The sequence below is a fragment of the Micropterus dolomieu genome, linkage group LG23, assembly GCF_021292245.1.
Source record: "Micropterus dolomieu isolate WLL.071019.BEF.003 ecotype Adirondacks linkage group LG23, ASM2129224v1, whole genome shotgun sequence".
Lineage (NCBI taxonomy): Eukaryota > Metazoa > Chordata > Actinopteri > Centrarchiformes > Centrarchidae > Micropterus > Micropterus dolomieu.
This window is the reverse complement of record NC_060172.1, coordinates 25,747,272-25,769,641: the sequence shown is the minus strand read 5'-3', so window position 1 is coordinate 25,769,641 and position 22,370 is coordinate 25,747,272. Positions and strand designations below refer to the sequence as shown.

Genomic DNA, 22,370 nt, shown 5'->3' with positions numbered 1-22,370 from the left:
GGTGTCACAGAGGTCAAGGCTTTTTCTATGCAAGAAAAATGCTTGTAACTATATTGGAGATGAGTTACTTACGCTGCTTATGACACTGAGCTATAAGCTCCAAGTCATCCACATGATAGTAATCATAGCCAGAAGTTCCAAGAACCTCAAAGGGTAAATAGCCTATGATTGGTGAAGCTCTGAAACAAAAAAGAAGATGATAAACATGTATGGAAGATATTGTCTTGCAAAAATCTACACTGCTGATTGACAGGAGAAGGAACTGTGGCAATCTTTTACCTGTGGTCTAAAAACAGGAACTTCCATTCAAGGCTGTGTCTGGATGTGAATTCATCACAAGGATCTTCCACATTACACAAGTCCTGAACAAACAAAGTCACAGCATAAGTAAGAAATTACCAGTCTTACAATATTCTCTTTTTAGGTAATTGGGAGAAGACATTCGCTAAATTTTGCTACTCTAATGTGAGGCAGGATTAAGTTATGCCTCATTTTGTTTTCAAATCATCAGCTTTGTTCATACGCAACAGCCAAATGGAGAAATGAAATTCTTATTGCAAGTTTGGTACAGTAGGTAAAGTTTTGCAGCTCTAGCATCAAACATTTAGTGCCTGACAATTTTATTTACACATAAGCATCTTGTAACCATAATTGTCTGCGTCACAACAGTTTGCATGTTTTGAATGTTGCCTGGGAGCTGTAACCTTGAACATTCAAGTATATTGTGACCAAAATGTTATGACAACTGAAACTAGTCTGTGGGAGAAATGTGAAAAATATTGTGGAGTGTGGAGTTTAAAAACTCAGTGTAATCAGTGTCTTTTACATTTTGGAATAAGTAGTGGGGGAGAGTTGAAACCTGTCCAATGGATCGGGTTCTTCTGGCATGTTGGCTCTCTGAGCTCCAGCACATTTTAAGGCAGAAAAGATGTTTTTAAAGAATTAACAAAAACGTTGCCTTTTTGGACTTTGGGCTTCCCTTAGATTCTTCATAGAAAAATATCATGTGTCTACAGCTTTTGCCACACATGAGAAAACAAACATTTTAATGAGACTTTAATGTCCACGCTATACACAACTTACTGATTGTACTCTCGTAAATGCTACTCCGGCCTGAGCCATCATGGGAGATGTGTGCCATTTTATACCTTTCCTCTTATGTTTGGAGAGGGTAAATGTAAATATGAAACTATTTATGTGATCTGAGTTGATCTTAACAAGTTTTCAGAAAGGTTACAGGAGAATGATTGTGACTTTAATTCACTTCAAGAACTTGCCATATGTCCTGATTTCAACTTTGAATGTGTAGTGTACCAGAAGAGGAGAACTCCAGAGGGTGCTTGACATGATGGAGTATATTAGTATGGACCAGAATGTGGGATCCTCCAGACAAAATCCCCCTCATGATTGTTTTCAATACCCCTTTAAGGATTCCTTTGAGAGTAGCCACACACATGCAACATAAACTGAGAAACAAAGTCACAAGTTGGGGTGGTGATGGTGCAGTGGATAAGACACATGCATTTGGTGTGAGAGACCTGGGTTCAATCCCCCATTGTAACACATCCACCAATGTGTACCTGGGCAAGACACTTCACCCCTAGTTGCGCCAGAGGCGTGCAACCTCTGACATAAATAGCAATAGTAAGTCGCTTTGGATAAAAGCGTCAGATAAATGGAAGTTTTAAGATCCAAGCTGGTCTCACCTTTAGAAACTGTGGAGTGACTAATCGTACAGTAGCAATGAGGCAGACCTGCTCCTCCAGCGATGACTGCAGGCTTCTTGGCAACGTCAATTCTAGCCCGTTACAAGAAGATGTAGGCACTGCAAGACAGAAGACGAGGTACATGGAGGGAGGCCTACAGTTAATGCGACAACTTAATTTATCCCATAACTACTTTTCTTTTCTATTTTTTCTCCCCATTCAGTTTGTTAAATGAATGCTAAATCAGAAGGATTCATGGACCTTAACCACACTGTTTACTAAATGCATTCAAGTTACACATTTTACTGAAAATTTTAAATAGAGAAAATACAAAATCCTTACCATTGTTATGAAACTTGAAATCTCCAACAAACTTGACATACTCGTATACAGGTGGTTCCTTTGGGTCAATGTTGCTTCTGGCTAGATGACAGCAAAATTCAATATGTGCCTCACCTGAAAAACAGATTTTATGTTATGTTTAGGTGCTTCTTCTAAAGTCATTTTTATTCTACAGAAAAGACATATGAAACTTTACGTTAAGACACATATTTCAGCTGTGCTCCTGATTGCACTGAAGTGAGCTTTTTTCAGTCCATAAAAGTTGCGATTATCTGCCAGGACTTGCTACGCCGACCTAACGTCATGTCATTTATTATGCTGTGCATCAACAAAGTATGCTGGAAGAGAGAACTTCTGTTTACATTCCTGGACCATGGCGGACCGCAGCTAACGCTTGAGTGTTTGGCTCAGCTTTAGCCGAAAAGATATCGACACAGCAAAATGCAACACCTGCAGTAAGAATATTTGGTGCAAGGGAGGAATCACCTCCGATATGATAAAGTATTAAGTACCGTAGTAAGGAATACACTGTGTTCAGTCTCCCAGCTACAATGACGCCCCAGATACAGCAAACGCTAACAGCAGCAACATCTCACCACAAAACATAGGTGAGCTGACATTCACCTTTTATATTGAAGGTAAACAAATGATGTCTACAAATAATTCCAATATATACATTTCTTAGATATGAGTCCCCAAAGAGTCCTCTCTAGTACAGAAACTCCTTTCACATTAACCATGAAGGGGAAGATGAGCAACGAGAAAGTGGATAAGTGTCACCGAGCGCGCTGATAAGATTTGCAGTGAAGGGGTTGGAATCAGAACCGAGATTCGATAACAACCGTATTCGATAAAATTTAAAACCCACTCTATTAATCTGACAGGTAGAGTTAAGGTTTGACAGCATAACAAATGTTCTTTAAGCTTCAGTCACTCTCCATTGTGAACTCTATGAAGGAGAAACTTACTGACCGAATCCTTTGACCTCGACAACTTTTGAATTTCCTGCACATGTATTATGTAGGCGCGCATAATGTTGCTAGAATGTTATAGGCAGCTGATTATTCCACAGAAGCTCAAAGATCTAAACATTTTGGGTGGACCGGCCAGTTTGGACACCACTTCAATAGGCCTTTTATGTAAATTCAGCCAACGGACGAAAAAAAGCTGGTGAATTTGAAAATCCACATCTTGTGTGCCATGACTCAGCATCGTTTGTAGTCAATTTGCTTAAAAGCCAGCCAATCCTTTTTTTATGCAAAAAAGACAATAGATGGATGTTTCTTTTTAAATGTGGCCCAGAGATGCTGATCTCTCCAGACATGGCACTGTGACAGTTCGCTATTTAGGCTTCTAAAGATAGACAGAGACATTGGCGACTCTGTTCCTCAGAAAAGTCCAATAGTAACACAGGATTAAGGTCAGAGTCTTGAGCCCCTGATACTACATTGCTTTGGATTACTGTGCTAACATAACAGTGATTTAAAGTCTTAACTATGATACTAAGCTAGCTCCTATTATTAGCTAAAAGGCTAATCATAGGCACACGCTAATCAGCAATCCAATAAACTTTAGACCCCAATTCAGCAACCTGCTCTATAAATAAAATTTTTTAAGTGATGTTATCAGTGTGAGAACAATCTTTGGAGATGTTCTGAAACATTGAAATGTAAAAGAAGTCAACAAGACATATCAAGACAGATATCAAGAGTCAAGTGTTTTGACCTACAAGTGAACACTGACTATCGTGTTCAGTATTTCTCCCACATACTGAACTTCTGACCTCTTGTATGGGAGACAACCGGACACAAGTTGGTGTTAGAAACACACAAGGGCCAGACGTGTGCTGAGTGGCCACACAGTAGGATACTCACTGTTCATGAAGTCAGCAGCAATGGGGTCAGTCATCAGCATGTGGGATGATAGCAGCTTATACACCTCCCCATGCTCCCGCTCAGGGAGGAAATTCAAGATATTTTGGTCCACCATATCTGACTGGTGCAAAAGGATAACAGGTGTTTGAAGGTCAGTCTTTTTGGGGTGTCATATGCAACAATGTTGCTGTAGAAATAGCATTACAGGTGACATAATCAATAATTGCACACTGGAGGATATCTATTGCTAAGCATTTTAAAGTACTTTCAGATACATGCAGGGCCTGAAGCAGCACATGCAGTGATAGATGTAATTATTTTTCATTCATTACAAATATTACAAAAATGAAATAAACATCGAGGCAACATCAAACATGTAATTTGTTTCTAATCAAACAGCATGTATACTCAAAGTAGTGTTACCAAGAGAATAGAGGTACAGGTATTTAAGCTTTCTCACTTACCGGTAAATGGCCAATAAGTGAAGACACGCTGTCAGATACATATATGATGTTGCCATCTGTAGTTAATGCTATCAGGAAACCATCTAGGGCCTGTAAGAAGGAGACAAGGAGGTTATAATGTGTGATAGTACTCTTACATTGTAATATATCATTATTATCTGTGGTAGTTAAATACATTACAATATTATATTGGCATGTGTTGAAAATATAATTCAGCTGAAAATTTCATTCTCATCATACCATCTTGCCCGGCTCTCCATGGACAATGTTTCCTTGTTTTATTATCAATATTAGTCAATGTCAGAGCTTAATCGACTCGGCCTGTTCTTCAAACACATCCTCCTGAGCTTTACCTCAAGCATTAGCTGAGTGAACTCCTCATTGCTGAGGAATGAAGGCTTCCAGTCCTGTCTCACATCACAAGTTTCATTCTGTGCAGTCATGTCTGAAAAAGACAAGCACGAGGATCAAGTCCATTAAATGATAGAAACAGAGAAGGAGTGTATTAGTTAATAACTGAAATAAAGGGGAAAATGTGTAAAGGTTAGGTTAGTTAGTAGAAACAGTTCTAATACAGTCTTTTAAAAATTTTCTAACATATAAAAATATGCTGTATATGTTACATTTTTCTACCTTTCTGTTTCTGCAAGAAGTCAATAGTTCTCTGCAGAATGGTGGACTTATCCATCTTGCGCGGATGACCTTGACCCTGCAGCATGGTGCACAGCTCCTTGATGAGCACATTGAATTGGTCTCTCCTTTTCTTTTCCGATTTGTTACGAGATGCCCTTCAGCAATGAGAACAATTCAAAATCAGTGGAATTACAGGTGGAATCTGAGCCAATCAAGCTGTGGGTAAAATGACTATGTTATAAAAAAAGAGCAAAGAACATAATTTGGACAATTACACATTACGTCATGAACTCAATACAAATACAAAATTCAAATTCAGGCTCAAACAACAAACAATATGAGCCAGTTCATTAAATACAGAATATAGAAGTCTGGTTCAGTGAAATTTACACTGTACAGCTTACTTTGTGATTAATTAATTAATATTGAATCAAGTGACTGGGAGTGTGGTGTGAGAGGCAACGCTCGACGTGATGAAACCGCAGAGAATTATCAACCAACTCTGCAGTACAATAGAGCTTTTAGCCTTTTTTAGCTCACTGTTTTGGATTGACAACCCACACATTTACTGTCTAGTATGTTAAATGACAATAACAAGCTCTGATAAACCCGCTGTAAGCTTCCTGCTACAAACCAATCTACCGGACAAAGATAGTGACTAGCTAAACAAAACAGTCAACCTAGCAAAACTGAGATATGTCTCTCAGGAGTTGGTAGAGAAAAAAGGAGAGGTAAAAACCTGTATATACTGGATTTACATTCAACAGGTGGCCAAAAACACAACTCCTAATGAATGCTAATGTTGCTCCATGTCTGTTAAATGTGTAGGTAACAAACTCTTTGCTATCACAATAACTCAGGGCTGCGTGTCTGTCAGCTTGTTTGGGATTTCCTCTGCCCCTTGTGCCCAAAAGTGATTAATACAGCATTATGTTGTTGATCTGAGATGGATCTTTTATTATTGACTAATCTGGAATTATAGAAAGCTGAAATATTTTAGAACATTCCCATCTACCCTTTTTAGTGGATTCAAGGTTTGTGAAATTAGAAATGTATTTCTACAAATTACACAATTCATCAAATGGGTCATAGCGGGCATTTTGTAAGAACTGGGACAAAGAGATTAGACTTGGCTTCCCCAACATTAAGGCCATTACTACATTTTTTCATATATATGTTAAAAAAAACAAACTTTTCCATTGTCAGACAAATGTATTACACATGGGGCTGTACCACTGAGAAATTATTTTACTATCCTATTATCAGAATAAACAACAAAGTATTGGCACTAGGGTTGGGTATCATTTAAAATTTTACAATACTAGAACCAAAACCAGTACCCTTAAAGTGATACCGATACCAACTGAGTACTTCATTCGATACCTTGCATAAAATGCCACCTGTTGAAGCCATAGTAGTTGATTAGTAGCCAATTATTATTTTTATTGTTGTTATGGAAAAGAAAGGTCTATTTTATGTTTTTCTTGTTTCAAATAGGGTAACTGCTAAATGAAGTATTGGGAAATTGTATCAGATCGCTCCTCATCCTAATTAGGTCATCATCACGGGTAGTATTATCCGGGGAAAGACTACAGCTTGCAATTTTTTTTATATTGAATGTGAGAGGAGTGACCAAAAAAGCTGTGGGAAACATATTTAAGGTATTTTTTGATACGTGTGTTGAAAATTTAAAATGGAAGACTTCGATCAATAAACGTTTTAAAAGGCTAAAACGGCGAAAACGAAGACCTAAAACGGAGAAGTTTGGAAGCGCTGCTGACCCCGTTTTGCCTTTCAAATCTCCGGAGGACTTTAGAAACGATGATGCAGACGCTCACGCTCGGCTCTCTGATTGGGTCTTACAAGTCATGCAAAGCAGAAACACAATGCTACTGACGAAGTTCTGGAGTTGGTCTTTTTATTAAAATATTTTGTATCGTGCAAATAACACTTATCTGCCTACACTTGTACTGTGCGTGTCGCCGTTTCCTTTGCGTCAACTCCCACTCTGTTTTCCGCCGCCGCTCTCCCGTGTACATTCAGTAACAGTCCCACCTCGTTATTGGTGCATGCAAAAAAAAGTCTGGTCTGATTCTTCGTCTGCATTTCTTTCGCCAAATCATCTACGGAAGAGACCATCTGCTTCATGTTTACACCGGCACGCGCATGCCCAGTGTACATGAACGGCCACTAGATGGGCGTTTTCACTCGTTTTAATGTAGACGGAGATCAACTCTGATACGCAACTAAAACGCTGGTGTGGACCGAGATCATATTCGTTTTCGGGCCTTATTATCCGTACGTGTATCTACAGTCAGACACAAGTCCAAACTGAAAGACATACGAGCATTCACACATACCTTTTAGCCCTGTCTTTCTCATCTTCATCCATTAAATCATCCACGCAGCTGTTGGTGCTGGAAAACAGAGGGGTACAAGGTAAATGTAGTTTCTTTGATAATGTAATATTGTCATCAGACATGGCTAACAACAAATAATAGCTTATCAGGTGTTACTTATAAGGGCTCTGTCCCAGTACGCCATGACAGTGTGACAGTGAGCCAACATTTACAACACCAGGATCCTGACACTGAATCAACTAAATGGAATTCAGCCATCATTAATGTTGTCATTTACACTTTTTTTTTCTGCTGTAACATGTCATAATGTCCTATGAGCATTAACTTGCATCTTAACCCGGTAACACAGTTGAAGTACCTTGTTTTTCTCCTATATTATAAAGATTACTGTGGCATGTAAACATCCTACTCCATATAGATATTTTGGTTTATGCTGTCTGCACACACTGAGGTTCACACAGTTTGATAATAGCAAGAAATTGAGAAGCAAGTTTAACATTTGGAATCACATTATATGGCACTTAAATTAGAAAATACCTTCTGCTCTGAGCAGAGGGTGGGCTTAGCCAGCGGCCAATGTTATTGTTTTTACACATTATTGCTTGTAGATATTTGCTATCTGAGGTCAGAATGTGTGGACTTTTATATAGTATTTACAGGTTTATTAAAGACAACAGAGATGATCAGTCACAAGGCATTGAAGTTTGTGTAAAAAGAAATTTCAAATTCTGTGTGAGTGCTGAAGTTATTTTTATGTTATATCAATATTAATAAAGCCACACAGGGATTCATTAAAATGCTTAATTACCCCTTGCATATGCAAGTGCTTTGATCACATCTGTGAGAAATGTTCTCTGCTTTGCAGAGAAATGGGAAATGTATATGCATCTTAAAACTGTAGCACTCTCCAGCTCAAACTGTGGGGTAATATAATGTGGAAAGGACAGATGCCTTCAATTATTCAGAGCCTAAATTTACTAAATCAATTCTTAGAATGTGTTTTAACACTTTTGCTTATTTAATATTTCCCCATATATTATAGACTGACAATTAAAGACTACAGAAAAGTGCAAAATTCTTAGAAATCATCTTATTCCTTAATCCATAGTCAATCCATACTCTCATCCATTTCTATTTAACAGTAACTTTGCACTGGTTTGACTGAAAAACGTCTTTTCAGACTTTCTGATGAGCACAACACCCCCTTTTTTTAACGCCATTCATTCACAGAAATAATAATCAAACTGTGCAAGGCACTGAACTATTGTTCAGCCACTATGAAAAGAATAGTGGCGTGAACATTTTTTAAAGTTCTGATGGTGCTTACCTGGCGAATGAAAAGGTGAGATGAGGTATTTTAAGGAGGAAATAACAAAAACACCTTGCTATCTATGTTAGCTTGCCAAAAGAAGCCAGTGGTACTATGCTGGATGATAGATGTCCAATTAAATTTAATAAAGCTTTGATCAAGGATATACATGCATTTTGTATTCTGTATTATTTTAATGATTAACCAGTAATTAACCATTTACACATTAATGCTTACAATCTATAGTGGAAACTCCTTAACATTTGTATCCAAAAGCAAATAATTCTATGTTGAATACTTTTTTATTTTTATTACCTTTGTCACTGGACTCATACAAGATATAAAATGGACGTTAAAGCAGGGTAAAGGAGGTCTCCAAAGCATGTCTGATTACATTTACATGCATGCCTTACATATACCAGCTTAGGTTTCTTTCACCCTTTACATGTTGACAAACTACTTACACATTTTCAAATGGGTAGCTATAAAGTATATGGAGCAGAAATAGATCACAAAGTCAAGTTAACTTGTTTTGATACTCACTCCCATTCCCTGCGGGTGGATGGACAGGGGCCACTGAAGTCAGAAAGGTTGTCCATACTCACTCCCTTTCCCAACCAGGCCCTTTCTGAAGTCTTATAAGTCCCATTCGCGCTGACCTTGTCTGAACACCCTTTTGGAAAAACCTACTGAGGACCAGATGCCCAACGCCTCCTTGAATCCACCACAGAAACGCCAAATCCTGTGAAAACAGACAAAACTGATTATAACATCCTGAAAGTGGCCATTTTGTTGTGGATGGCGACAGTTGCATAAACTCATGTTAACGTAAGCAGGTATTTTCTTTGGGCTCTGCTTTAAGTAATATACAGAGAGATACTCCATTCATCTGTAAAAAAAAAAAAAACATATCTGGCCTTTTTTTCCTTCAAGGGCTTAATGTGTTTTGCTGGATAACCATTAATAATACAATATAAAGTGCATTAACAATCTTCATGTACTACCTGGGTACAGTACTTCATCACAAAAGAAGTGTTTTTGCACAGGAGGAGCTCCCCTGACCTAGAAAAATGTCTGAGACAGAAACCTCTTTTGATAACCCAGCATAAAAAAGTGAGTGTAGAGCAGCCACCTCCTTCACATCCTCTGAACAAGGCAAGCTCTAACAACATGGAGCAGACACCTCTATTATAAACCAAAGTAGGAACTCATAGACTGCTGCCTTGGCCAGCTGCAATGAAAAGTCATGTGACTGTATTCAATTACAGATATTAATATAGTCTACACTTCAAAAAAAAATTTTTCTGTTTGTTTTTTACTGTATGTGGTTAACAGAACACACATCATCTCAGACACAATAACAAAGAGTAATAAAAAAACTAAACACTACTTTCCTCTAACATTAATTAAAACTTTGATTATAGTTCATGGTTTTGTGGTCTGCTGATATTTTAGATTATGTGGCAGTTATACCCAAGTTATTATTACAGTTGGTGGGTAATGTGAATTCAAGCAGTCGTCAGTGTTTTTGTTTTCGTGCCTTGTCTTTATTCCACATGTACACTGAGCAATGCACAAGGTGCCTCAGGGGAAGCTACAAGTTATTGCATTTTCCATCATTTTCAATCAAAATGAGTCCCATTGTCAGGGGGGGGAGTACTTTCATGGAAATTCAAGAGTAATGTGGTGCAGACCTGAATAATTAACTAGGAAAAAACTTCCTGCACTTTACTTCAAAGTAGCCTGAGCTGACAGCAAGTCTTTTTGTAATGGAAAATTAGGTAACAGATGGAAGTATTTCATTATAGGAATAAGTTTTTATCTTAGGTTTCAATATCTCCTATTAAGTCCTGCTTCTCTACTCCAATAGTGTGAACACACAACTGTATGTCTTTAAGCACCACTTCGGTTAATAATCCCCAGCCAAAATGACGTGAGCCACAACTCGCTCAGCAACGCTGTGTGACTTGTAAAAATGTAAATATGTGAATGTGAGCATAAATGGTTATCTGTCACTATGTGTCAGCACTGTGATTGATTGGCGACCTGCCCAGGATGTGACCCGCCTCTCGCCGAGTGTCAGCCGGGATTGGCTACAGCCCCTCCTGCGACCAACAAAGATAAGCTGGTGTAGCTAATGGATGGATTGATGTGCAGACTTATTTGGTACATTTCGAGTGACAAAGCAGGGCATTGCGGCTCAAGATATTTCTCAGTGGTTCAACATATGAGAAGAGGAAGAAGCACGGCAGTGACGGCCTGCTGATTTTAGAAACTAAGGGGTCAATTTCATTTACATCTGATTGATTACCTCATTCGCCATGTAACTGCTGATAATGTCTATGGATTAATCTCAATCAATACATTTTATTTCGAAAGAGTAAACTAACATATCGTCTTAATGGCAAAAAACATGTTTAATATCACTTTACCTCAGACTTCATCTTTAGTTAGTCTTAATAAACATTCACTGAAATTCTGAAATTCGTGCCCTCATATCAGGTGATATAATGTGATTTCAAATCCTCATGTGTCAGATTTGAAAACTGTGAAGAATGCCCCTCACAAATTATGTAACGTCAGTTAATATGGCAAAAATGACCAGTGTCAAAATTCATATCACTTGTGTTTTGATCTAAGGCTAATTCATGTAAAATCAATTGCTGCTTTATGCTTTAAAACCAGGCACTGCTGTTCACAGTTTTGATATGCCCATATGTCCCCGCTTCTTATTTTTGATTCACAGACATAAGCATCACCATTTTTCTGATTTGCTCCTTTTTACCATGCTTTATTACCAACACTAGCCTATACTCTTCAGTCAGATCCTTCTTAGAAACAAAACTCCTGCTCGGCAGGCATATTCAATTATTTAGCCACATTTCCTTCTTGGTTGCTTCATTGCTCTGTAATGAAAGTGCATATATTGATTCCCGTTTTCTCTACACAACAAAATCAAATAGGTCAGAGACAGCTGAGAATCTAAAGAAATCAAACAGAAGGCATGAAGCAGGGAGACATTCCTGAAAGGCTTTTACTGTGAAGCAGCAAACTGAGGATTTTTGCCAGACAACAACCAGGAGACAACGCATTGCTCAACCATGTCTTCAACAGATTATGATCATATAACTAATTTGCAATTGTAATTACTTTATTTTTTTTATTTTTTTTATTTTTTTAAACCTGTCCTGCCCAGCAGCCTGGTATAGAATATGATGACCTGGATACCATATTGTGCCAGACAGATTTTACTTTAACAAGAGAGTATTAATATACTCCTTTGTCTGTTTTATTATTCATTTAATTATGTATTGATTTGTCACCAGGCCGGACAGGGGGGCAGACACGGGGATAGGGGGCACAAACAGACAGCACAGAGAAAGGACAAGACCTGCAAGAGAAGGGGGATAGAAGGTGGGGACAACAGGGAATAGGAGAGGGAAACACCAATTGCAGAACGCAAGGAAACCTGCAATAGAACAGAGAGTGGGGCTTGGGGAGGAGAAAAACAACAACAAACAAAAACAAACAATAAAAATAATAATAATAGTAAAAGACAAGCAGCCGAACAGCAGCAATAAACAGCTGACATAGTTGACAACTAAGAGAAAAATGAAAACAAGAAACAGTCATGCACAATAAATAAGCAACACAGCACAGCCACGAGAGCTGGAATAATAACAATTCATTTAAATAAGTAACTGAAAGAAAAGCATCAGGAATAATTCTACCAGGGACAACCTAAATTTGTTTGTGTCTATGTGTGTGTCTGTGTGCGTGTGGGTGAATGTATCTGTATGTGCGTGCGCATAAGCCTGTTAAAGAATGTAGTTGTTAGTGAGAGTGGGGCGCCACGACTGTGCCACACCTACCCCAGCAACAGGCAGGCAAGAACCCCAGTAGCCAATAAGGGTAGGAGAAAGAAAAAAAATAAAAAAAAAATAAAAAAAACAAAGACTCCCAGATGCACCGCGATGCAAACACCCAATGCCCAGCAGTCCCCCGCGAATCCCGCGTGCGAGGTCGGGTAAACGAGAGAGAGCAAGCGGAATAACACGACAGCAAAAGCCAGCAGAGAGAAACACCAGCAGCAAGGCCCAGCCCGGCAACAAACGCGCCGCACAGGTCACCGTGCACCTGCAAAGTCCACCGTCCCCCCAACCGCCGGAAAAAACTAAGGCCGCCGGCGCCAGCCGACATCCCCCATGCACAGCACACCCCCAGGCCGCCGTGCAACACCAGCCAAACCAGCAAGGAGGCAAAATCAACTAGCTCAGCTGCATGCCACCAACAACCCACCCACCCGTCAAGGGCCAAGAACTCCAGGAACAAGCCCAGAACAAACCGGAGCACAGCCCTGCACCCACACTGCACATCCCGAAAACTAACTTTATACTTCAAACTATACTATACAAACTAAACGCCCAGCAGCCATCCAGAGACCCTGCCCAGGGAAAAAGTACAATGCACAAGATGCATCGACAATTGCCCTACAATCCCACCGCACCGGGGAAGCAGCGGGAGCCTCACCTCTGCCGAAGAGGGCCCAGACGAGGAGAGGAGACAACGGGCCCCCAGGCACACCACCCGCCCAGAAATGAGCAAAAGCCACAAGCCCGAGTCCCCAGATCCCTAGGTCATGAGCGGGCCCCCACGCCAGGGGAGCCCCGACCACCCCCAGCCCACCCCAGATCAGGCAAGGCCGTCACCAGGGGCTCCAGGGGCAGGACACGAGGCCAATGAGAATCTCCCCCACTCCTATTAGGGAGTGGGGACTGTCAGTCAAAAGTAATTGTAATTACTTTTGACTGACAGCATTTAGTTCCAATGCACAAAGTAGCGTGGATGGACATATAGAGTGTTTGAGTTAGCCTAAGCACAAGAGGCCCAGTTTCACATCCCTTCTCCGCTTCAAGTCAGCAATTTTGAACCTCGAACACAGTCTTCACCCAATTTGAAGTGTTGACCAACCTTAACCACACTTAATTGTTCTGCATTTGCCATGTTCCAAATCTTTCTCAAACCTTTCTTTCAACTGGGACCTGCAACCTTTCCATTAGAGACTTAATTAATGTAAACAAACCAATATTTCCTCCTTTCCTCCACTATCCACACAAACACACGAGACAAAAACGCAGGAAACGCAGCAGGCTGAAAGAGTAAAATTTATTATTCAATTAGGCCATTGCAATTTCTATGTCTCCCAAATTGATCTCGACATTCTTTTCATGTTCAGCAAGAAAAACATTTGCTATCACTGAGGGAAACACTAATGCTTAATCAGAAACGTAACTTCTGCATTTGTTGCAACCCTGTCCGCACTTACTGCCAAACTACCGTTTAGACAGATTGCAGTGTTATAGTGTGAGAATGAAACCTCCTAATTCCAAAATAATAACTTCATGAAAAGTTGATACAGTAACAAAATATCTGATGTGCAAATGAATTTCCTATTTAAGCAACATAAAACAAATTATTGAACACTGATAATCTAATTTAACCCACTTTGAAAAGGTCTATTTGGAAAATTAACTAAAAGATATGTAATTTTAAGTGCATCGCTTTATGCAGCTTTAACTTATATGTCTGGTCATTCTGCAAAGCTGTGTAAAATGACACCTCACATATCAGCCTGCATTCTTTGAAGTATTGAGGTTAAACCACACTTTGCAAGGTTAACAGCTTAAAAACACCTGAGTCTAGTTAAACTTGTGCTCTCGGGTATTTAAAGCCTTTAACTAGAAACCTGAACTCATGACACAATTCAGTACACTGAAGTTCAAGTTCATGACCAAACTCTGTATGTAAACAGGCTGTAAAATGGATGGAGACTACTGCTCTGGCAAGAAATTACTTTCTTCCAAAGAAGGTTATGTACAGGTAAAATTACTGTGTTTCTGTAAGTTTAATTTTACAGTTTAAGTCGAGACACCAGACAGCTTGCTTGCTGCTGAAGATATAATCCTCCACTGCAAAAAAGGACATCTGAAAAGCTCTTGTTTCCTCTTCACTTTTGCTTCTTTCCTGTTTCATACTGGCACAAGTGTTTGAACTGTAGCTATTTGTCATCTTGTAAATGAAAATTAAAACTATCTGAGACACTACAACACCATACGCCGTGTTATCTAACAGATCCTCTTTTACGGATTATCAGCACCTGTGTGCGGCTCTTAGTTAATGATGGATTATAGCTCTGAAGCAAACAGGTGGTTTTTGATGCCATCAATAACTTTACAAAAACAAGAACTTGTAGAAACCCTGTGCACAGGTAGGAGATACTGAGATCAGATATTTCCTTGTTACTGTCAAAGGCAAAATACCTGTTTGACATCAGTGATTGGGGTGTGGCCAGTGAGCCTGTCAGTGTCACCATGTAAGCATTGCAGCTGCAATGATTTCCTGCCAGATGTGATTTATTATAGATTATTATTATTATAGACTCTCTCACTTTGCACATACCGAGCATTTTATTAAAATCTGACACAGTATCGTCACACACACAACTTAAGACATTATTGTGCTGCCTTACAATCTTTCAAGTGTTTCAAAATCATGAAATAGATAAGAGCAAAACACAGACCTTTTCCCTCATAATGCTTTAAATTGTTTTAGCATAGATGGTGTTTACTGGGCAATGTGTACAACAGTGTACTTTATTCTTAACCTACTGCAAGACCACAGAAAACTTACTTTGTGGGTTAGTATCATACCGGACAAGAACTGTATTATAATCATTTATTCTACAACTCATAACTATAATTAATGTTTGCAATTAATTACATTGCACAGAAAGACCCCGTTTATAATCAGCTAGAGAATTTTTAAGACCGTGAAATGAAGGTAGCCATCCCTTTAATATCTCTGGGCATATTAAGCCATTTTGGGCAATGTTATAAATCAAGAAGCAGGACCACTTTATGGCAATACTGGATTTTTGCATCAGTGTGATGAGGCAACTGGTGTTTAATCAGATGGATCAGTCAAAAACACACCAGCTCAGACACTGGCAGCAGTTTCCAATTTCTTGTTATTTCCAAAACAAAAACTTTAAAGCTACAGGCCATGTCTGATTCTTGAAATCATAAAAATGCACAAAACATCTTCAGACCATAAGCAATCTCTATGGTGTAAATAATGGCCCATTAATTGTCCCCAGACTGAAAGCTCACAATGAAATAATTGTTTACTTTATTACTATGTTGTTATTTTGTCATGAAAGGAGCAACAATTCATAAAGCCATTAGTTATAACTTGTAAAGTTTTTGACAAGGTTCATCAAGCTTGTGCTAGTGTTTTACCTCACAAATACTATGGTCTTCCAGCCAGAGAGCTCACAGTGTTTTTGCTGCTTGCTGATAGATTAATTTAAGCCACTTTCTAGTCTGGGGTGGTACTGCTACTGCTTGTGTAAAAGTGTACATTGCCTGACCACCTCCACCTGCATCTGGTTTTGAGCCGACAGCTCAAGCTGTCAGGTAAACATTAACTGGGCCTGGACAAGCTTAGTTTCAGTCAATCTGGGAAGGTTTGTTTTAACATGCATCTAGGTCTGCTAGCTTTAGTTGCATATTATCTGAAATGATGTTAGCTAATTTGCTTTACTTGCCCATGAGATGGTTATTATTGTAAAAAATTTAAATTGAGGTTATTTAAAAACTGATAATCTCACCAGTATCCAACATAAAGACAACATCTCTGCCAAATGACAAACATATCTGCTGGATCTTCCTTTTCTACATATTAATCAGTGTGCATACACAAACAAAAAATCTAAATGTTTTAAAAGTCTATTTAATAGATTCTAATAACATGCAAGAACAAGAAAAGGGCTGTGTTTTCTGGTGTATGTCAAGTTCCCCATGATAAGAAAACAGGAAAAACTTCAATTGGATACACACCTACAAATGAAAAACAGGGCCAATAGGTACTCATTGATCCTTTAACTTCCCAGTATGTGCATGGTGAATAAGTAATTCTGCCACACTTAATCCTAGGGTCAAACAAAGGAAATCTCACTCTCCATAAACCATGTCAAGTGCATTAGGAGAAACCCCAAATGCTCAAACAGAGGGGTTAGTCAGAGAAATGTGAACTTCAGCAGACTTAAAGCTGCCAGGTTGGGTAACATCAGCTTGACCTAAGCCCGCTGAGAAATTATTTAAGGATTTCTTTTCCTGTGACATTTAACATTTTGCTATCTGGCATCTTAGAAGAGACACTGACGAAAATCATTTCACTGCTATGCCATGAATGTAATCAGCAGTGGTACGAGAGAGAGAGAGAGAGAGAAAAAAATCGGTTATTTCAACCTTGTAACCAGGGCACTTCATGACTGTGAGCTAGAAACATGTAAGCAGCATTCAAGAGCGCTGGGGATATATAAGGTTACTAATTTAGAGTCCTGTATTTAGTAGTTAATATACATTCAGGCCAACACAGTCTGGCTCCCGTAGATGATGATGAACTACGTCTTGAAAAGGAGTCTAATCGTGCGGTCTACATTCATTTGCAAAGAGGCCGCGCATGAACTTTGATGTAATAAACAGTGTAAACGAGCGGCGGCATTGTGACAACATTTTGCGCTCGTATGTCAGAGTGACGCTTAAATTAAATCTCACGTACCTTGAGAGCGGGTCTCCAGCAGAAATAAAGATCCACACTTAACTTTAATCAATCTCGTCATTTTTTAAAAAAAAGAAAAGAAAAAACTACAGCATAGCAGCTGATCGCAACTACCAGCGTCTGACTGACCGGGCGAAAGAACTGAAAGCGTTAAATTACACAACAACGCAAGTTAATAACGCGTTGTTATTAATCGCAGTCTGTGGCTTTGGCGGTCCGAACTGATCGACAACACACGACCAAATATCCAATTCGTGGTCTCTGCTGGTTGCGGGCTGTGTCCGTCTATTTTCCAGTCACTGTACTCCACATCCTCCGCTGGCAGTGGCTTGTAAACAGGACCGAGTGGCTGAGAGCAGAGAAAGTAGGTCAGCTGGTAGCTCAATACTCTGCTAACGACGGCAGCAGCATAAGCAGTCAGCTGCGCAGCACAACCGAAAGAAACCTGTAGTGACCGGGAGGAGGGGGCAGATTGTAATCTTTAACACGTGCTCAATGCAAAATAGCCCCCCACTTTATGCCACTTCGGGAGAATTACCTATATGTGTAGTATGTGTGTGTTCATTCTGGGTGAGTGACTGTGAATGCTACGGTCTTAAGTGTAGCCTAATACCACTTGGACAAGTAGCCTTTAATCTATAAGGTCGGGTCCATATTTATCCACAAACAACAGGCTCGCAAATTTAGTGGCCAGACATGATGAAAAAAAGGTGCATTCATTGATCTACAGTAAGGCAAATCCCATGCAGAGGAGGTGAGGGTGACTGGTGTCTCCTCCTTGCCAGCAAGACAGAGGAGATTAGCCTGTCTGACCCTGTTTATAAGTTTATAAACCATTTATTTCAGTCTGGGATAAAAAAAAAACATAGGCCATTCAAGAAGATTGCACTCAAATTCATAAGAAAAACAAGAAGCGGCAGGCTTTTGTTTTTCCCTTTAAGTGCTTCCCCACTTCCTATGTGTGTGTGTGTTGCTTTTTTTTTTCTCTTTTTTTTTTTTTACAACTTCCTGGTTGCATTTCCCTAGTCCCAAATGTGGGTCAGCAGCATTCATGACTAATTTCAAGTGCTCATAATGGACCAGTTCCAAATGTTTTGCTTCTGTCAAATGGCCACAGATGCACACATACAGTAAATCCACCTGTTGGGAACTACCAAAGCTTTAAAACAACCTAAAGGGAGCATTTAAGAAAATCTGTTTACTTAAAGACACTTATTTTGAGATAATGAGGTGAAACTTTAGACTAAAGCAACCCTATCAGTATTTGACTGTCATAATTACCAGTATGTTAATCATTCCACAGTTAATCTAATTGTGCAGGCTCCGCAGAGTCCACAGAGCATGTCAACAATTGTAGACAGGTCCTGAATTGACAGTTTTGTTTTGAGGGACTAAAGCCAGGGACCCACTAATACTGATTATAGCAGTAATTTGGATGTAATACCCGATTCTCAATAGGCAGATGGCAGAAATTAACTGCTATTTTGTTATTTTTATGACAAACCTGTGATCCTGAGCTTTTGCTGATTAAAGAACATCTGAACAGAAGCTAGTGTAATCTTGGAAAGTTACTTGCTAAATATGTGAACCCGACTCTTTTTACAGTTGACACTGGAAGCCCATTTTAAAGCTGCGTATTGTTGTTCATAAACAATTTATCAAAATAGATTTTCTATTATATTAGAATTTTTTTAATGTCAAGTTATGCAGTGTTTCATGAAAAAGCTACTTTTCTTGATTGGAAATATAACTGCTTTGCTAAGTCACGCCCCAAATATACAGCCGGCCAATTACAGCGCAGTACAGGACTCGCTCTAACTGAGGTCCGACACTTTTGTGAATGTGCCCCATTGACTCTAATGCAAAAAGAGTAGTTTTCTAGCTTTTTTTGGCTGTATTTTTCTAAGATATGGTCAAAGCTGTCCCTGGGGCACTTTTAATAGTTACAGTCGCTACCCAGAGAGGTTGAAAGGAGAAGTACGATTTATTCTCTTTCCAATACCTAAAATAAATCCAGAAAAATGTCGACTGTGGATTGTTCCTAATGTAATGTTAGTTAGCAAACGCTAGCTTACTTCCTACTTAATGCAACGTTATATAGCCCTACTGTTGTAATAATGAATAGAGGCCTACCCAGCTTTACAGGAACAGTGTTGATATTGTTGTCTTTTGTCTCAATCGTTGGGGGATGCGGTGGTTCACTTGTACTGTGTGATCGGTAGTCTTTTTCTTTTTATCTTTAATTTTTTTCACATCCGTTTGACATCCTGAATACAACCTTCAAATGTATAATGCAACTGCAAAACTGTCTGCTTCTTTCTGAGATCGCTTTTTCCAACAAATTTGGCAATATTTCTCCGGGGAGTGCAGTAATAGACAGTGGCAGCGGCGACAGTTTGTCGGACTTAGCAACAGTAACTGGGGGGGTTTGAAATAAACAAACAAATTTAAATTTTGACTTGATGATGGCACTAGATGAAAAGTCAGGGAATCACCAAAGTGATTACAGTTGAGGAGAACTGAATGCACAAAGCCTCATGGCAATTAATCCAATAGTTGATGAGACATTATACTCAAAACCACAAATGTGAACTTCATGGTGGCGCTTGGAGAAAAGTCATTAGGATTCACTCTGTGGGGACCACTAATGTCTGTACAACATGTCATAGCAATACCATCCATTATTGCAGTGGTTCTTAACCTGGGGGTTGGGACCCCCCTGGGAGAATGCTGCTATAGACACAAAAATAGAAAAAAAATAACCAGACGAACTACAGTTGTGAATGGAATCACTTTGGGTGGACACTGTAAATATTTTGCATTGTTTAATCCAGTAGGTGGCGGTAATGCCAACCACTATAAAATGAAAAAGAAGAATCAGGCCCCGATCAGACAGAAAGCGCTTTGCAGGTTTGAAAACGCGAGGCACACAGCAATGGCGTTTTGGTTGAATTTAGAAAAGAGCAAAGCGCTGCTGGCTTTTTAATGTTGTTAGGCAACCACCGAATCAACTGTCCTGTCAGTCTAATCAAAGATTACAGCGCCAGCGATCTGTAATTTTTGGTTTACTGCTAATTAGGCCTAATAACTGTCATACTAGCAGAAACTTGATCACAACTCACAGGTCTGTGTCTTTTAAAAAAAACCAGACAAACGGAGGGCACCTTTATTGTTTTGAGGTGTACAAACATGCAGGAGACAGGGAAAGGGAGATCTTTGTGGGCACATGATACCAGTTGGTCCAGGGTCTTCGTCTTAATGATGGTCGGTTTAAAGCTTATTTTAGGATGAGTCGGGGACAGACTGTTGCAGTCTCTGGACAATCTAAGCAACTGTAAACTTCCGTGAGCACAACTGAGGGCCCGTCTCTCCATTCATTAGATTGGACAATGGTAAAAAACGGGGGTATTTTCAGGGGTCAGACTGCCAGAAAGGTTCAGAATCCCTGCATTATTGGTTGTTGAGATATTTCAGTCTGGATCAAAGTGGTTGACTGAATGACAGGTTGACATTGCCATCTATAGAACCACGCCCCTAGCATGTCTACAACGCATCGTGTGGGGGGTGACATGCAACAATGGTCAAGAGTCTGATCCAAGAACATCACTGTAACTATACATGCTATGACTCTAGTGACACTGAACCAGGACATCTGCTGCTAAGCTGTTTGTAAATCAAGTAATTCCCTTTTTCACTGTATTGACTTTTTGACTAAGAGAAACTTAGTTATGTCTGACAGATTGGGTCTTTGATATTTAGACAAAGCTTGTGTTACAGTGCTGTGTGTTACAGGATGATTTTGTAGCTCCTATTTTGATGCTGCCATCTCTTATACAATCTCACGTTGTCCTTTCTTTTTTGTTTTTCTGTCTATAGATGTTTAGGTTGCAGAGAAGAGTTTCCCTCACAATAAAGGCGAGTGAAGAGCACAGACACCAAAGCACATAAGAATCAAATGTTTTGACAAGTCATAAAAAAAAAACCTAAGCACACGTTCCCAAATAGACAAACATTTTCAGCAATCATCTGTTTCCCTTTCAAACACATCCCATAAAATGTCAAGTAAAAGTTGTAAGATGTGATGTTAGACATATTAGATAATATGTTTAGTGTTTACAGTTCAACCTGAGCTGCACAGGTGACACATTTTAAGTTCCCTATATATGTGTTTATAGCATTTTCCAACATTAAACTTAAAACAGAAAACAGTCTGTGAGATCATGATTTCAAAGCCAAAGCCAACCAAATGGCAGCCTCTGGCTCTGCCAGCCCTCATTATTCAACATTTTATGATTTCTTTCCAGTAGTCCATGAGCTTGAGACAGTGTATGTAGCAAAGCTACATTTGCAGACCACTTGTCTCAATGGCTGTCTTCATGTAATGAGTCACAGTTTCCCACAGCTGATTCAGACTGCAGCTGTTGTAGTAGTCCAGATTTTGATGACTGATCAGGCTTATGATGTGGTACCAATGTGATGCCAGTTTATCCAGCTTTTGTGAGACATGGAGCAACAGCAGCACAGCCGATCTCTCTGGTCCTGCAGTGAACTGAATGGCTGCTTCTTTGTGCTCAATGGAGTCTTAAATCTTTGGCAGCTCCAACAGGTACAAAATTAGAGGAATCTATGACGCCTATAACTTGTGAAGTGCGCTTAGTCCATGTTTATTATGAAAGTGTTAGCTGATCAAGTACCGTGTCTGCTTCTGATGTGGAAGTAAAAGTAGACACCTGACAAAGACACAATACAAAACGTGCAGTCAGCCAGTGTAAACTAAGAGCGAAAACAAACTATTCCATTCAATCACCTCGAATAGACACAAAGAGTATGAAATTACAGGCCATGCATGTTTTAGTAAGCCTGTACTGTATCTGGTGTCAAACTTGTTACTATTAGCACTTTTTCTATTGATGTGGGACCAAAGCAACGATCAGTTGTGTACTTGTTTGTGGCCTCATATGAAAGCCATCCTTGCGGAGTTAAATGTTAATTATAGGCCTAGGTAAATGATAGGCATCATTTATATTTCAGTCAAGTGTGATTACTTACCAGAGTTTTGG

The 22,370-nt window shown here is 39.4% G+C and overlaps 1 protein-coding gene across 6 annotated transcripts in view; it reads right to left on the bottom strand.

Moving 5' to 3' along the window:
- npas2 (neuronal PAS domain protein 2) overlaps positions 1 to 22,370 on the bottom strand; it is a 54,870-nt gene that overhangs the window by 12,833 nt on the left and 19,667 nt on the right. For 5 of the 6 annotated variants that reach the window (XM_046039389.1, XM_046039387.1, XM_046039392.1 and 2 more), the window contains 10 exons: positions 9,232 to 9,430; positions 7,380 to 7,436; positions 5,020 to 5,174; positions 4,740 to 4,831; positions 4,387 to 4,476; positions 3,923 to 4,043; positions 2,049 to 2,162; positions 1,707 to 1,825; positions 280 to 362; positions 73 to 179 (listed from right to left, as the gene is read on the bottom strand). In XM_046039389.1, the coding sequence (XP_045895345.1) occupies positions 73 to 179; positions 280 to 362; positions 1,707 to 1,825; positions 2,049 to 2,162; positions 3,923 to 4,043; positions 4,387 to 4,476; positions 4,740 to 4,831; positions 5,020 to 5,174; positions 7,380 to 7,436; positions 9,232 to 9,287 (994 nt within the window). In that variant the 5' untranslated portion in view covers positions 9,288 to 9,430. Of the gene's footprint in view, positions 1 to 72; positions 180 to 279; positions 363 to 1,706; positions 1,826 to 2,048; positions 2,163 to 3,922; positions 4,044 to 4,386; positions 4,477 to 4,739; positions 4,832 to 5,019; positions 5,175 to 7,379; positions 7,437 to 9,231; positions 9,431 to 17,310; positions 17,656 to 22,370 lie in introns of those variants that run through there. The other variant, XM_046039388.1, reaches the window with a different exon arrangement.